Source organism: Helianthus annuus, chromosome 4 (assembly GCF_002127325.2).
Source record: "Helianthus annuus cultivar XRQ/B chromosome 4, HanXRQr2.0-SUNRISE, whole genome shotgun sequence".
NCBI lineage: Eukaryota > Viridiplantae > Streptophyta > Magnoliopsida > Asterales > Asteraceae > Helianthus > Helianthus annuus.
The window spans coordinates 65264532-65280528 of record NC_035436.2 but is presented as its reverse complement, the minus strand read 5'-3'; the positions used below and the strand labels follow the sequence as shown (position 1 = coordinate 65280528).

At 37.3% G+C, this 15997-nt stretch overlaps 2 protein-coding genes across 2 annotated transcripts; both read right to left on the bottom strand.

Moving 5' to 3' along the window:
* Positions 1 to 3337: 3337 nt before the first annotated feature.
* On the bottom strand, positions 3338 to 4382 carry LOC110866938 (putative rRNA methyltransferase YqxC). The gene is made up of 6 exons (XM_022116081.2): positions 4316 to 4382; positions 4229 to 4239; positions 4031 to 4159; positions 3856 to 3942; positions 3666 to 3710; positions 3338 to 3499 (listed from the first exon to the last, which is right to left on the bottom strand). Exons 1-6 carry the CDS (start codon positions 4380 to 4382, stop codon positions 3353 to 3355), a joined length of 486 nt encoding a protein of 161 aa, XP_021971773.1. The 3' UTR covers positions 3338 to 3352.
* A 5728-nt stretch (positions 4383 to 10110) lies between these two features.
* On the bottom strand, positions 10111 to 11454 carry LOC110866937. Its single transcript, XM_022116080.1, has 2 exons — positions 11412 to 11454; positions 10111 to 10703 (listed from the first exon to the last, which is right to left on the bottom strand). Exons 1-2 carry the CDS (start codon positions 11452 to 11454, stop codon positions 10111 to 10113), a joined length of 636 nt encoding a protein of 211 aa, XP_021971772.1.
* Between the last annotated feature and the right edge of the window lie 4543 nt (positions 11455 to 15997).

Sequence of the window (15997 nt, the reverse complement as noted above, 5' to 3'; positions counted from 1 at the left end):
TTTTCAACTCTTTTAAACTCAATGCACTTAAAAACCGATAGACTCGAAACTTGTTCAGATCCTCTACTCTTCTTTAGTGATGTGTTAGTTCAAGGTCTGAATTCTATCCAAGAGACAACTGATTTCGGGTTAAACATAAACAACCGTCTCGAACAGTGAACTGGTCGGACTAGGGTGATTCCTGTTCGATCAGATCACTTGGGTCAAGATGGGGTTTTTGTTGTTTAAGAACGTTATCATAACGTCTCGGTCAAAACTGCAAAACCTTCAAAGTAATCAAGTGCCAAGACGATCAGGCCGTTGGGACGGATTGCCGTCCGATCGGATTGCCATCCGATCGAACAGCCATCCGATCGGCTTGCACTTGGTTCCACACTTAAACTTTCATTTTCAACTTTCAAGGTTCTGAACGCCGAACGGATTACCGTCCGATCGGATAGCCATCCGATCGAACGACCATCCGACCATGTGACGTTTGGGACTTCGACACTTAATCATTTTCAAATTTTCAAAGATCATTAGTAACTAACGGATTGCCACCCGATCGGATTGCTATCCGATCGAGCGACAATCCTGCTGTGAACTTGTTCTCACTAAGTGTCCTGCCAATCGGATCGCCATCCGATCGAACGACTGTTCGATCAATCGATCGACCTGAAGGGTAGAGATAATTCTCTATTTTCAAAATGCTACAACAAAAACTTCAAAGCCATCATACACAAACACATCCTTACCAAACGAATGTCAATCCAATCGAATGGCCATCCGATCGGATGACCATCCGAACGGATTGACATCCGATTGACTGGCCGTCCGATCGGATTACCATCCGATACTTGGTCACCTTTCACCGTTTTATACGCCGCTCAACACTTATGCTATCGTTAACTGTCCAGGCTAATCTCTCTAGCGCTCCCTTCAATCCATTACCATCGCTGTGAGTATACTCTATCCCTTTTTGCTTTACGCACTTTTGGGTGTTACATACGTTACTTACTCTAAATCACAATGATCACACAACGCAAACACTATTTATACGCTGACCGTTAATGCATGCAATACGTGACTCGATGAATGCCTGTTTGTTATGTTTACACATTGATTGCTGTCTACCAGCCTTAGCAACGATAGTACTATAGTTTGGACTCAGCACCTGTTCACTTAGGGGTTGTTAAGGACAATACTTCACGTGTTCGCAGTGGTGAACATGTGATACGCACTCGCTACTTGCAGTCAAATCCCAGTCATTGGTATTGATAGGATCTTTGTCGATAACTTACATGCTTCACATTATACTTGTACCTGCTGGTTATTCGTAAACGATTTCGAACTCTATTATACTATTAAACTTGTATACACACCTTTACACTATGTGTATTGACCTTATTTTAACGTATGTGACAGGTGCTTAGGATGTTTTGCTGCTATGTGGGAATCAAGTTAGGGTGGAGTCTTAGAAACAAACAATTAAATGAAATCTGAGTTGTCAGAATGGATAATTTGTCTTTGAGAACAATGTCTGTAATAACTGTTTTTATTTTATTTGTTTATGGTATGGGACATGAACCTTTAATATATTATAACTAATAGTTGTTATGGATTCTCCTGGACAATCTGTTTCGCTCAGTGCCATGCCCCATGTTTCCGTCATCGGTTGGGGTGTGACACATTCAGTTGACCATGAGCATGGAAGGCTTGTGCCAATTGTGCTTCGGATGGTGTGGCTGAGGAAGCAAATGAAGTTAACTGATGACACTGAGTGGCATAGTGGCCTTGTCTTCTACATAATTGACTGGTTGGTGGGCGTTTAGGTCGTGAACTGGTAGAAGCATATTGCTTTGGTGGACCACGGTTGGGAGAATTGTTTCTTGATGAGTTTCGATACATGTTGCCAGCGGGCCTGTTAGGCCGGTTATTATTGAACCGATTTGCTTGTGATCGGGGCTGATAAGTTTGAGCCGAGTAAGCAACAGAAGGAGATGACGGTCCATGAAACGCTTTGACAAAAAGGTCGTGGCTTTCAGCGCTAGCAATTAAATCGGTCAGATTAGGAATAGGGCGAATCGTGCGAATATGAATAGAAAAACCTTCAAACGTCGTACCTAACCTACATAAAAACCAATGGAATTGATCCATCGGATCAACCGGATGACCAATGGCATTCAATTGATCACAAATCGCCTTGAAGGCACTTCCATAATCGGCCACACTTTTGTCACCCCTTTGAATGAGGCGAAGATTATCACGAAGGTTTTGCACCCTTTCAACGGACATGTTGCAAAACGCATTCTCTAACGCCAACCAGATTTCATGGGCAGAATTCTTACCGATAGTAACAGAAAGAGCTTCTTTTGTTAGGGATGCATTGAGTAATATAATAGCTTGCTGTTCAGCCATGATCCATGACGAGTATTCGGGATTAGGAACCTCTTTTTCATTAGCAGTGATCAACACAGGGGGCGCTGATTGGCTGCCATCAACATGGGAGAGGAGTTGCTGATGTGTAAGTAAAGGCAACATCTGTTTGTGCCAATAGATGTAGTTAGAGGGGTTGAGTTTGATTGCGATCATAGGTGCAAGACCATTCATGGGTGGGATAATTGAGGGAGGGTTTGATGATGAAGCAGCCATGGAAAAGAGAAGGCTGAGAGAGGACAGAAGGCTACAACAAAAAGAAAAAAAAGGAAGAAGAAAAGGTCAAGGAAAGTGATCGGGTGGGGGGGGGGGGGGGAGGAAGGAGCAGAAGAAGAAGAAAGGAAGGGGTTGGGGAAACTTAATACTTCTAGTAATTGCTGGCTGATACCATGTTATAACTTTTATTTTCACTGAATACAAATGAAGAAAGGATTACAATATATAGGCACAACATTTACAACTAAGTACCTACACAATAAGATAAATACAACAAATGAACAATATTATCTAATATAATGTAATGAATCGAGGACGGATAAATGTTGTATTCTAGTGATTGAAGTGTGATAGTTTGTTTTGCACGTTAGGTTTATTTATTTTGGATCTTTTAACCCGCGGGTTTTGATAATGGATTAGTCCACAAGTTATAGGTCTTATAAAAAGCGGTTTGGATAGTACACTTAAAACAACTTTCTTAACATCTTCAATTGAACGTCAAATGTTTGAGTGAAACGGGGCCGTACAAAAGGATTACAAATACTCATCCTGTCTGTCTAAACTGCACATTTTCCCATCTCTACTTATTGGCGTCACCAAAAATTCAACAAAAGCCAATAATAATTCAACAGTGACTGTTACTATTTCCAGGAGACACGTAGAGCAAAAGGGAAATTTGAAACACTATAGTTTGCACCCCCTGTGATGGCACACGGGATAACTAATCTACTCTATTCTGACTGGTGGTTGTTCTGGTAAAACAAGCCAAGAATTCAATGTTTCCTTCAGCACCCTTTAAAGGAGACTCTATCCAACCATTGCATTGGAAACCAAGATCTTCTACACCCTTCACAATCTTCTCCCGCACCTATATCGTCAACACAAGGTCAATGTTTACTCACTTTTACATTACCGCTGGCGCTAGCCTGCTAGGAACGTAAAAATGGGTCAAAGTCAACCCAAATTGAATTGAACCTACTAAATCGCTTTTTTCTAAAAGTTAAATTACAATTGTAAAGAGACCGGCAACATACCTCTTGATGAACCAAGGGATCTCTAACAATCCCACCTCCTCCTACCTGTTAAAAAAATTAAAAATTCCCTTCAGTGATAAATGACTTAAAAAACTGACCGAATTTTACTCGAATGTGAGTGTTCTTGTATATGTGTACCACAAAGCTAAAAAAAATAATTTGAAGTGGGCACCCAGACCCTTTTTCATACTTGTGATCTATGAGCCTTGAATTGAGGCTTAATTAATGTAATCAGTGTAGCTTCTTCTTTCATCAGGTTAACAACAACAGGCATGACCTAACAAAACGAAAAGGAATGAAACAAACGTTTAAGAATTTGTCATGAATGAACTTATTTCTTTAATGACAAAGTAAACAACACTTACTAGAAGTATAGAGATGAATGAAAGATCCAAAGTCACCAAGTCAACTTTATGAGGAAGCTCAGTAAGATATCTCAAATTGGTCCTCTCGATAACGGATACACGTTCATCTCGACGAATTTTATCTGCCACCTGTATAAAACCCATGCACGTTTTATTTTTCATAATATTATACTTGGTGTTAATTTATGTAGGATTTACCTGTCCATAACCTACATCAATATTAGATAAATATACTTATATTATAACCTAGATAGTGTGACATGTATTATTATTTAATATTATAACCTAAGTTTGCAGCGGTTACTCTAATCAGCCGCATGTATATGTATTCATTATCATGTACGAATATCATTATCAATTCATATTCTTTGTGAACGCATTATTCATTCTATCAAAACCCTAGAAATCCTAACAAAGTGGTATGAGAGCCACACACATCGATCAAAGACTATCAAGAAACGAACATCAGATCTCTGTTTTAGACAATTATCTGTTCAAAGATGATTCTAGCGACCGAAATTCAAAGACAAATCCCAAAACTCACTGGACAAAATTACTATCACTGGAACATTCAGATGAGGGTTTTACTGGAATCTCAGGAATTATGGAACATTGTAGAAGACAGATATCAAGAATTAGGAACAAATCCTTCGGAAGACGCCATTGCTGCATACCGAGAATCAACAAAAAAGGACAGAAGAGCACTGCATATTATTTTCCAGTCAGTTAACGACACTGTCTTCGAACGTATTGCAATGGTGAAAACGTCAAAGGATGCATGGATCACACTGCACAAATCATACAGAGGAGAGAATCGCGTAAAAACGGTAAAATTACAAACTCATAGATGTAGTTTCGATGCTTTAAAGATGAAAGAGGGTGAAACTGTTGAAGATTATTTCAACAGAACAACTTTAATTGTGAATCAATTAAGAATGAACGAAGAGAAAATCAGTGAGCAACGAGTGGTAGAAAAAATTCTACGAAGTTTGACTCAAAATTTCGAGTCTGTAGTTATCACTGTAGAAGAAACGAAAGATTTGGAGACCCTGTCCTCCGAAGAACTCATGGGCATACTCTGGTCTCATGAACTGCGAATGAAACTGTATGATGATGTTCCCATGGAACATGCATTTCAAATGCAAAACTCGAACACGGATAAATCCGGGCAAGGGAAGGGACGGGGCAGGAACAAAGGCAGATCTTGGGGCTCTATAAGATGTTTTAATTGTCAGAAACCGGACATACGTCCAAGTTTTGTCCGAAGAAGGATGTGAATGAAAAGTCTGACAACGCTCTAATTCATAGGGAAGATGAATTAGATGAGCAACAAGATGATACCATGTTTATGATTTTTAACATGGAAGAAACCATTAAGGAAGATTGCTGGTACTTGGATAACGGGTGCAGGAATCATATAACAGGTAACAAGGGTCTGTTTGTCAAGTTAGATGAATCACTTCAAAAGGAAGTGAGAACGGGTGATGACAAACAACTAGAAGTTCAAGGGATCGGAGAAGTGATGATATCAATAAAAGGTCAGAATAAGAAGGTTCAAAATGTTTTTTATGTGAAGGGTTTAAAACACAACTTATTAAGTGTGGGTCAGTTGCTACAGAAGGTTTACAAAGTAGAGTTTTTGAATGAACGGTGTATCATCAAAGATAGAAACGATAAAATCATAGGGGTCATTAAAATGACATGACGAATAATAAAATGTTTCCTTTGAATCCTGAAAACGACATATCACTTGCACTAGAAATGACGACAACTGATACCTCCACTCTTTGGCATGAACGATTTGGGCATGTGAATTATGATACTTTGGTTGAAATGGGAAATAAAGAACTAGTCCGAGGAATACCAAGAATCACAAAAAATTCAAACATTTGTGAAGGATGCATTTCGGGTAAACATGCTAGAAAGCCATTTCCAAAGAAGTCAATGTGGCAGACAGATACACCTTTACAAATTGTTCATTCGGATATATGTGGTCCCATGAAGGAGTCTATTGGTGGGTGTAGGTACTTTATTACATTTATTGATGACTTCACACGGACATGGGTATATTTCCTCAAGTTTAAATCCGAAGCTCTCAGTTATTTTAAACAATTTAGAGTACTTGTGGAAAAACAGTCAGATCATAATATAAAGACACTAAGATCTGATCGTGGAGGTGAATGCTGTAGCAAAGCATTTCAAGAATACTTAGTGCTAAATGGAATACATCATCAACTAACGAATAGCTACGCCCCTCAACAAAATGGGGTGGTAGAACGGAAAAATAGAACCTTGATGGAACTCAATCGAAGTATGATGAATGTGAACAATTTACCAAATAGCTATTGGGCCGAAGCCGTGGCCTGCACTACTTACATATTGAACCGAACAGTAACAAAAGCAAGACCAAATGTGACACCGTATGAAGCTTGGAATGGACGAAAACCAAGTGTTGAACACTTCAAAGTGTTCGGATGTTTGGTGTATGTTCCTGTTCCGAAACAACTTTGAAGTAAACTTGATATCAAAACCGAAAAAACTGTGTTTGTAGGATATAGTACAAATACAAAAGGGTATAAGTTATATAATCCTCTCACCAATAAGATCATAATTAGCCGAGATGTTATATTTGATGAAAGTAAGACTTGGGTACCTGAATCCAATCCCACATCGGTGTCTTTTCTGATGAACAGTGGGGATAGTTCAGTCACAGCATCTCAGTTAAATCCAGAATCAACACATGATGTTTCTGGTGAATATGGTGACGCTGTTGAAAGTTCAGGAATCAGCAACAGTCATGGAGGAGTCGAAGTAGTAGCCGAAAACTCAAATTTAGCCAACAATAACATTGCTGCAGAAAACTCAACGAGTGGACAGACATCAAATTCAAACACCGCAGTCCAATGTAGCGATGATTCATCTACAGATTCAGAAAATGAGGTCATTAATACTCGAAGTATAGGAAGTATTTACAGGAACTCACGGGAACTCACTGGGAACTCACTGAAGAAGAGATTTCTCAAAAATATGGTGGAAGTCAATCAGTTAACTTCGTTCTCTATGCAAACGCAGATCCATGGTCTTATGAAGAAGCAAGTAAAGACGTTAAATGGCAAGAAGCTATGGACAAAGAAATAGAGCCCATACATAAAAATCAAACATAGGAATTAGTAAATCCTCCGATGAACAGAAGCCGATTGGTGTAAAATGGATTTACAAGACCAAGTTTGATGAGTATGGCAACGTAGACAAATATAAAGCGAGATTAGTAGTGAAAGGATATAATCAAAAACATGGAATAGACTATCAGGAAGTTTTTGCTCCTGTGATTCGGTTTGAAACGGTTAGACTGGTTCTAGCACTAGCTGCAAGGAACGACTGGTATCTACATCAAATGGATGTAAAGACGGCTTTTCTCAATGGAAACTTAAATGAATAAGTATATGTGGAGCAACCCAAGGGATATGTCAAGAAAGGACAAGAAGAAAAGGTATGTCTTCTTAAACGTGCTCTGTATGGATTAAAACAGGCTCCCAGACCTGGTACAGTCGAATAGACAACTATTTTAAGTTACACGGATTCAAGAAGTGCACATACGAACACACTTTATTCATCAAGGACACCAATGAAGGGAAGTTGGTGATATGTTTATATGTCGATGATTTGATCATAGCAAGCAACTCTATGAATTTAATTAATGCTTTTAAAAGCATGATGAAGGAAGAGTTTGAGATGACTGACATGGGGAAACTGCACTATTTTCTTGGAATGGAAGTTTCATACGAAAATGGGAATATAATTCTTTCTCAAAGAAAATATATGCGAAGCCTATTAGAAAAATATAGAATGACTCAGTGTAATTCAGTCTCTACTCCCATGGAATATGGAATAAAACTGTCAAAAGAGGATTCGGACGTATTTGCTGATGAAGGAATATATTGAAGCCTAGTTAGAAGTCTCATGTATCTTACTAACACCAGGCCGGATATCACATATGCTGTAACTAAGATCAGCAGGTATATGGAACATCCAAAGAAAATCCACTGGGAAGCAGGCAAGCGAATACTTAGATATATTAAAGGAACATTGAATCAAGGTGTCATATACTCAAAGGGTGGACAAGGAAAACTGATGGGGTTCAGTGACAGCGATTATGCAGGAAATGTAGACGACAGTAAAAGCACCTCAGGACATGTATTTCTTCTAGGGTCAAGTCCCATCTCCTGGCAATCCAAGAAACAAAAGGTTGTGGCATTATCATCTACGGAAGCAGAATATATGGCTTTATCATTAGCCGGATGTCAAGCGATTTGGATCAAAGGGATACTTGATGAGATACAGGGTAAGATAGAATATCCAATACCAATTTATTGTGACAACAACTCCACAATATGTCTAGCAAAAGATCCAGTTTACCATGGCAAGAGTAAACATATTAGAGTCAAGTATCACTTTATTCGAGATTTAATCAAGAAGGGGGAAGTAGAAGTATTGTTCTGTGTAACAAAGGATCAAACTGCAGACATTATGACCAAAGCACTGCAAAACAAGGACTTCTCTAGACTGAAGGCTCGTCTCAATATGGAAACTATCTAGCTTACGGGAGGGTATTAGATAAATATACTTATATTATAACCTAGATAGTGTGACATGTATTATTATTTAATATTATAACCTAAGTTTGCAGCGGTTACTCTAATCGGTCGCATGTATATGTATTCATTATCATGTACGAATATCATTATCAATTCATATTCTTTATGAACGCATTATTCATTCTATCAAAACCCTAGAAATCCTAACAATCAACACCATAAACAAAAGAAGCACCATACTGAAGCAAACAATCAGTAAACCCTCCGGTTGACAGCCCTGCGTGAAGTGCCACTTTTCCAGTAACATCAACACCTAATTGTTCAATGGCAGCTTCTAATTTATGTCCTGCTCTAAAGTAACTTAAGTGAAATCAGATATAGAAGCTAGATTTTCACATATAAATAAAGTAAGTTGCTTGGGAGAATAATCACCTACATACATATTATACATATTTTGGTATTTCAACCTCGATCTCTACAATGGCTTTGTCAGAGACCGGGTGTCCAGCTTTAGTTAGAACTTTCCCATCAACAATCACCTTACCTAAAACACAAAGCTAGTTTTGAGTAGAGGTCGTAAAAGAAGCTAATTTTGTACAGCTCAAAAAGGGTCATTAGACCTGATTGCACATACTTAGACCGCTTCTATCCAATATGTTTAAGTTTTTTTTAATAAATCATTTGTTGGATTAAACTAAACTATAACATTTAAGAAATAACACAAGTGGTGATCTGCAGTGAAAGAAAACAGAAATGATTATCGAATAGAAAGAGAAGAAAAGTAAAATGCTGGTGCTTTTATTCAATGTCATACCATGCCTTAAATAGGCTAACTTCCAACGTACAGAAATGACTCAATCAAAGATACCTTTAGACTCCCCCTAATACCCGAGCAAAACAAAGACCCATTATAAAACAAACAACCTAACTGAATACTACTGATTCAAACTCACGTGCATTCATGGACTCAGATACTCTAGTTGGGCTATGACCCATTATTTGACCCATTAAACAAAACACTACTAACCCATTATTTGACCAACATAGGGAAAACACTTCTGACCCAATTAAGCCCACAACCTATGTCAAGATTATCCAACAATCACCCCCATAATCTTGACATCAACCCGTTTCTTCAAAGCAATGTCGGTTCATCTTCGTCTCGAATCAAATTCGCTTCTTCTTCTTTTGTTTCCTTCTTAGGACACTCGCTCTCATAATGTCCGTATTCTTGACAATTATAGCATTTGATGTTTCGCTTGTCTCTATACCAACCTTGATCCTTTCGGTCTTCATTGCTTTGGAACCGACCACCTCGACCTCTACCATTACCCTAACCTCTACCTTGACCACGACCACGTCCTTGTCCGGGTTGATCAAAATCACCCCGTCTAGTTCTTTCCTCCCTATCTTCCTTTGTAAGCAATAATTGGCCTTGATCATTTTCTTCGTCATCATGGGATTTAAGCCTTTCTTCGTACGTCTTCAATCGCCCCCCGCCTCTTCAAACGGCATTGTATCGACATCCGAGTACTGCTCAATAGACGCCACGATCTGCATATATTTCTTAGGAACGAAATTTAACAACTTTCTTACCATAGTTGCGTCTTCAAGAGTTGATCCTAAGTTCTTGAACTTCGCTTCAATCCCGCTTATCTTTCCCGCATACTCGTCTAGTGTCTCACTCTCCTTCATTTTCAGCTTTTCCAAATCGCTTCTTAAAATTGATAGCCGAGCTTTCTGAACTCTATCCGCCCCTAGATAACGAACCTTGATTGAATCCCACACGTCCTTTGCATACTTGTGTTTTACGACCAGAAGCAAAACATCCTCCGGCAAAGACTGAAAAATTATGGCTTTAGTTGTGTAATTTTTCTTGTCTTCCACAGTAGCTCCAATGACTGGATCTATTGCCTCCCAAAGACCGTTCGCCCGTAGGATTGTTTCGACCAAAATTGCCCACAAAGTGTAATTTGTATCTGTTAATTTTGGGCACTGTAAAGCAACATTAGTTTGGTGATTTGATGGTACAATTGCATTAGTTGGACTCTTATCTCCCATTGCTTCTTTCTTCAAACCTAGCAAACAAATAGAAAAGCAATATAGAACAAATGTTTTTCTTTTTTTTTTTTTTTCGTACAGTACCTCACCACCAGTCAAACACCCCTTAATTTTCAATCACACAAAATTCTTTTTTTTCTTTGATCACAGAGATCTTCACCAATTCACTCAGAGTTATTTTTTCGGATCACACAGATACTTGAATCACACAGATCCTTTTTTTTTCTTGATCGATTCACACAGCACCACTAAGGTTCGATCAACTACACACAACTTTTCCAGTTCACACAGAACTTTGATTCGCACACAGCTTGTCTTCCGATTCTCTCTCTAGACAACACCACAAAGTTGTCTTCTTCACATGAACTCGGCTCCCATAGTGCCTTGTTCGACTCTCACTACGGTTCACGAAGAACCCTTCACGATCCCTGGTATGAGCCGAAGCTCTGATACCAAATGTTGGATTAAACTAAACTATAACACTCAAGAAATAACACAAGTGATCTGAAGTGAAAGAAAACAGAAATGATTATCGAATAGAAAGAGAAGAAAAGTAAAATGCTGGTGCTTTTATTCAATGTCATACCATGCCTTAAATAGGCTAACTTCCAACATACACAAATGACTCAATCAAAGATACCTTTAGACTCTCCCTAATACCCGGACAAAACAAAGACCCATTATAAAACAAACAACCTAACTGAATACTACTGATTCAAACTCACGTGCATTCATGGACTCAGATACTCTAGTTGGGCTATGACCCATTATTTGACCCATTAAACAAAACACTACTAACCCATTACTTGACCAACATAGGGAAAACACTTCTGACCCAATTAAGCCCACAACCTATGTCAAGATTATCCAACATCATTAGTGTAATACATGATTACAAAAAGCACATAATTATGATAAAACACAAATTTTAGAATAAATAAGTTATGGGGTTTTCTTCATTAAAATGTACTAGGAGTGATGTTTTCTACCTATTAGACCTGGTGGAGATAAAATAAAACCTGAATATATGTGTAAATGGGTTGGAATTGCGACTGCAAAGTAAACAAAGAATGATGAGACGAGTAACCTTGTATGATCCACGATTGAATGTAATTTCGGCTGTATTGCTGAAACTTCTGGAGACATACTTCATCCAATCTCTTCTTCCTATTAATATAAATCAAGAAAAAAATCATCAAGAAAGATACAAACAACAAATCGAGATTCTAGAGCCACCAAATGAAACGAAATATACAACATTGAAAAACGACTAGAAGATTATGTGTGTATACAGTAAGCAAAGGGCTAACAACAATCAACATAGAACATGAAGGGATGGTAAGATTTTGGATACAGAGTAAAATTGATATGTCCAACCACAAAGCACCCAAAGTCTGGGCTTCAAAAAGCATCCCTAAGGCGTGAGGCGACCTCAGGCACAAACTGGTTTGCTTTGCTTGCTTGCTGTACAAAAGACGCAGGTGAGGTGGGCTTTAAGGCGCACCTCTTGTACGTGGAAAGGTTTTGTGCGTCAGTTCTTTAGGTCGTTGTACTACATATAGGCTATTTATATATTTGTTAAAATAAGTGTCTAAGTTGTTACGTATATTACATATTGTTATATATTCAGTTTGGGCTTTTATTATCATTCGTTGGTTTGGTTGTTACTAGTTTGTTATTGGGCTTATGGGTTGTTTTGAGCCTTTTGTTGTTACAGAAATATCTAAGGGGCTGGTTGTAAATTGGAGGACTGTTCGTGTACGCTGTGGATAGTTCTGGGCTTGAGTGAAAGATTGGAGTATATATACTTTGTCTCTCTCTTCAATCATTCAGTTGATCAGTTTTACTTCTCTCTCTTGTTCTTGTGATCGTTTAGGGTTTGTACGAACAATCTCAGTTGAGATTGTTCTTCTGGATTTGTTGTATTCTTGTTCTGATGATCATCAGTGGATGATCATCTATGTACTTCTGTACTTGTTGTTGATTAGATCTTACAGTTGTAAGATCATTGGGTATTTGGGGGGCAAATATTTTGGGTTGGTTTAATAAGAGTTTTGTCACCTGTTTTGTCGCTATTTCTTGTGTTGATCTGTTGTTATTTTTTGATTACTTGTTATTTCATAAAATTTCACATGGTATCAGAGCTAAAAGCTCTGGATCTGTCATTATTCCGCTGTGATTTGCTGATTTTTTTGTTGATTTGTGTCTAGGTCTGTTTGAAGTTACAGATCTGGCTATTGTTCTGGATAGATCGTCTTGATCTTTGTGTTGTGCTTCGATCTTTGTGCCTGAAACCCTAGCTAGGGTTTTATTGGAAGTGTGAAGGTTCTCCTCGTTCTTGGTGAAAACACTCTGTGTTGGTCTCTAAATCCTTGAAGATTTAGGGCAATCTGACCAGTAGTGTTTTGTTGGTTGTTGTTGATTCTAGATCTGTTGTTACAATACTTCAGATCTAGTTGCACCCACTTGTTAGAGTTCTTGTTTGTCTGTTCTTTGTTTTGGTATATCTGCTTTTGTGTTTGTGTGGTTCTTGATTGTTAATCATGACTGATAAAGATGATAGTGCTGGGCCTTCCCAGACTTTGATTAGTAAATTGGATATAGGTGATCCTCTGTTTTTACATCCCAGTGACTCAAGCTCTTTAACTATAGTTAATATAAAGTTAAAGGGTACTGAAAATTATAGGGTTTGGTCTAGTGCTATGAAATTAGCATTAGAAGCCAAAAATAAATTTGGTTTTATAGATGGAAAGTGTAAAAAGAATACTGAGGATGATGTTTTGAGTAGTCAGTGGGATAGATGTAACTCTGTGGTTTTAAGTTGGTTGTTAAATTCTGTGTCAGAAGAGTTATATCTTGGTCAGGTTTTTTCTAAACTTGCATCTGAGGTTTGGACTGACCTAAAAGAAACTTATGATAAGGTAGATGGCTCAATAGTGTATGATTTGTATAAAAAAATTAATTGTATAACTCAAAATGGTAGCTCAGTATCTGAATACTATCATAAACTAAATACTATGTGGAAGCAGTTTGATGCTGTGCTTCAACTGCCTACATGTTCTTGTCAAGCTGCAAAAGACTTCAATGATTTTTCTACATTAATAAAACTGATGCAATTTCTTATGGGTTTAGATGATATTTATCATCCTGTAAGAACAAATTTGTTAACTAGAGAGCCATTGCCTTCAGTCAAAGTTGCTTTTTCAATTGTGTCTAGAGAGGAATCACATAGAAATTCTAGTAATGTTACTAAAAATCAAAGTGTATCATTTGTTGCTAAAACAAATCAGTCTTTTGATCAAAGAAAAAGAGAATTTAAAGGTCCTAACCCAAATTTTAAATGTACTCATTGTAATAAAATAGGACATACTGTGGACAGATGTTTTGAAGTTGTAGGATATCCTCAGGGGTTTAAAAAGAAACCTGTTAATCAAAGTGGTAAAAATGTGTCTAATCCTAAGTCAAATGTATCTTCTGTTCCTTCTAGTTCTCCTTTTTCTCCTGAGCAGGTTGCAAAAATTCTAAGTTTGTTGGGTGAAAAATCAAGTACTGAGTCTCAATCCTCTAATATAGGAGGTAAGACTAGTTGTGGTTTTAATTCCTTAGGAGAAGTCATAAGTTGTTCTAGTTTGGTTAATTTTGGATTTGATTTTAACTGGATTTGTGATTCAGGTGCTAATCAGCACATGGTCAAAACTGATAGAGAAATGTTTAATTGTGTTGATGTTTCTGAATATGATCTGTTTGTGTCACATCCTAACGGTACAAAAGCTAAAGTTTCAAAAATTGGCAATTTAAAACTTGCTGAAAATGTTGTTTTAAATGATGTGTTTTTTGTACCTACTTACAGTGTTAATCTGTTATCTGTGTACAAATTAGCCAAAGATAATAACATTACTGTTGTATTTAATGAACATACTTGTGTGCTTCAGGATTTGAAATCAGGGAAAGCCCTGGTGACTGGTAAACAGGATAATGGTTTATACTTTGTTAGCAAAGGTGATAGTGCTGTTAATCTTTGTTTCAATAGTTTGAGTGTTAGCAATTTGTGGCATAATAGATTAGGGCATCCTGCTGATCAAGTTTTGTCTATTTTAAAAACTGATTTAGGTGTTGTTGGTTTTGAAAAACAATCATGTGAAATCTGTCATAGAGCTAAACAGGTTAGAACTCCTTTTCCTTTAAGTGAACACAAGTCAAAACATGTAGGTGATTTAATTCATTTGGATGTTTGGGGACCTTATAGGGTTACTAGTAGAGATGGGTTTAAATATTTTCTAACTGTTGTTGATGACTATTCACGAGTTGTTTGGTGTTATTTGTTAAAAAGCAAAATAGAAGTGTTTGAAAATATTGAAAGCTTTTATGAATTAATATTAACTCATTTTAAAAAAAGAGTTAAGGTTTTTAGATCTGATAATGGAACAGAGTTTGTAAATCATAAAATGGATATGTTTTGTAAATCAAAAGGTATTTTACATCAAACAACTTGTGCTTATACACCTCAGCAAAATGGTGTTGTTGAGAGGAAACATCGACATCTGTTAAACTTGGCTAGATCTTTACTGTTTCAAAGTGGTGTTCCTCTTTCTTTCTGGTCTGATTGTGTTTTGACAGCTGTTTATATTATCAACAGGTTACCTTCATCTGTGTTGTTAGGAAAAAGTCCTTTTGAGTTAATGTTTGGTTTTAAACCCTCGTTTGCACATTTTAGGATATTTGGTTGTCTGTGTTTCAGCACTATTCTTAATGATACTGATAAAATGTCTTTTAATGCTGAAAAATGTGTTATGATTGGTTACTCAAATGTTAAAAAAGGCTATAAACTGTGGAGTCTTGATAACAAAAAAGAGTTTTTTTCTAGAGATGTTAAATTTTTTGAAGATGTATTCCCTTTTAAATCTAAGAGTATAACCAATCATGATACTTTAACTGATAGCTTAAATCAGTTAAATTTTTTTGATAGTGCTGAAATTATAACAACTAATCCTATATATCCCAATGATGAAGAGGGGAACAGTGGATCTCATGGGGTTTCTAATGATGATCAGCAACCTGTTCCCTCTACATCTACCACTCCAAGTAGTGTTGAACACCAACAGTCTACTGGAGTTGAAAGTAGTAGTAGTGAAGGGACTGGTAGGGCAGAGGACATTAGAACTTCACATGATGAGATCAACCCATCTGAGGGAACAAATGTATCTCTTAGAAGATCTAGTAGGAAAAGTGTTTTACCAAAGAAACTTGAGAATTTTGTGTTAAATAGTAAAGTTAAGTATGGCTTGGATAAAGTTGTTAACTATGCTTGTTT

What these genes read in the sequence shown, in the direction of transcription:
- LOC110866937 (XM_022116080.1), bottom strand. Translation starts at nt 11,454, where the DNA reads ATGGGTCATAGCCCAACTAGAGTATCTGAGTCCATGAATGCAC. An exon ending in ATCTGAGTCCATGAATGCAC is followed by an intron (nt 10,704 to 11,411) that starts GTGAGTTTGAAT and finishes TTTGTTTGCTAG; the next exon opens with GTTTGAAGAAAGAAGCAATG.
- LOC110866938 (XM_022116081.2), bottom strand. Translation starts at nt 4,382, where the DNA reads ATGATATTCGTACATGATAATGAATACATATACATGCGGCTGATTAGA. An exon ending in TCAAGGCTCATAGATCACAA is followed by an intron (nt 3,711 to 3,855) that starts GTATGAAAAAGG and finishes TTTTTTTAACAG; the next exon opens with GTAGGAGGAGGTGGGATTGT. An exon ending in ATCCCTTGGTTCATCAAGAG is followed by an intron (nt 3,500 to 3,665) that starts GTATGTTGCCGG and finishes TTGACGATATAG; the next exon opens with GTGCGGGAGAAGATTGTGAA.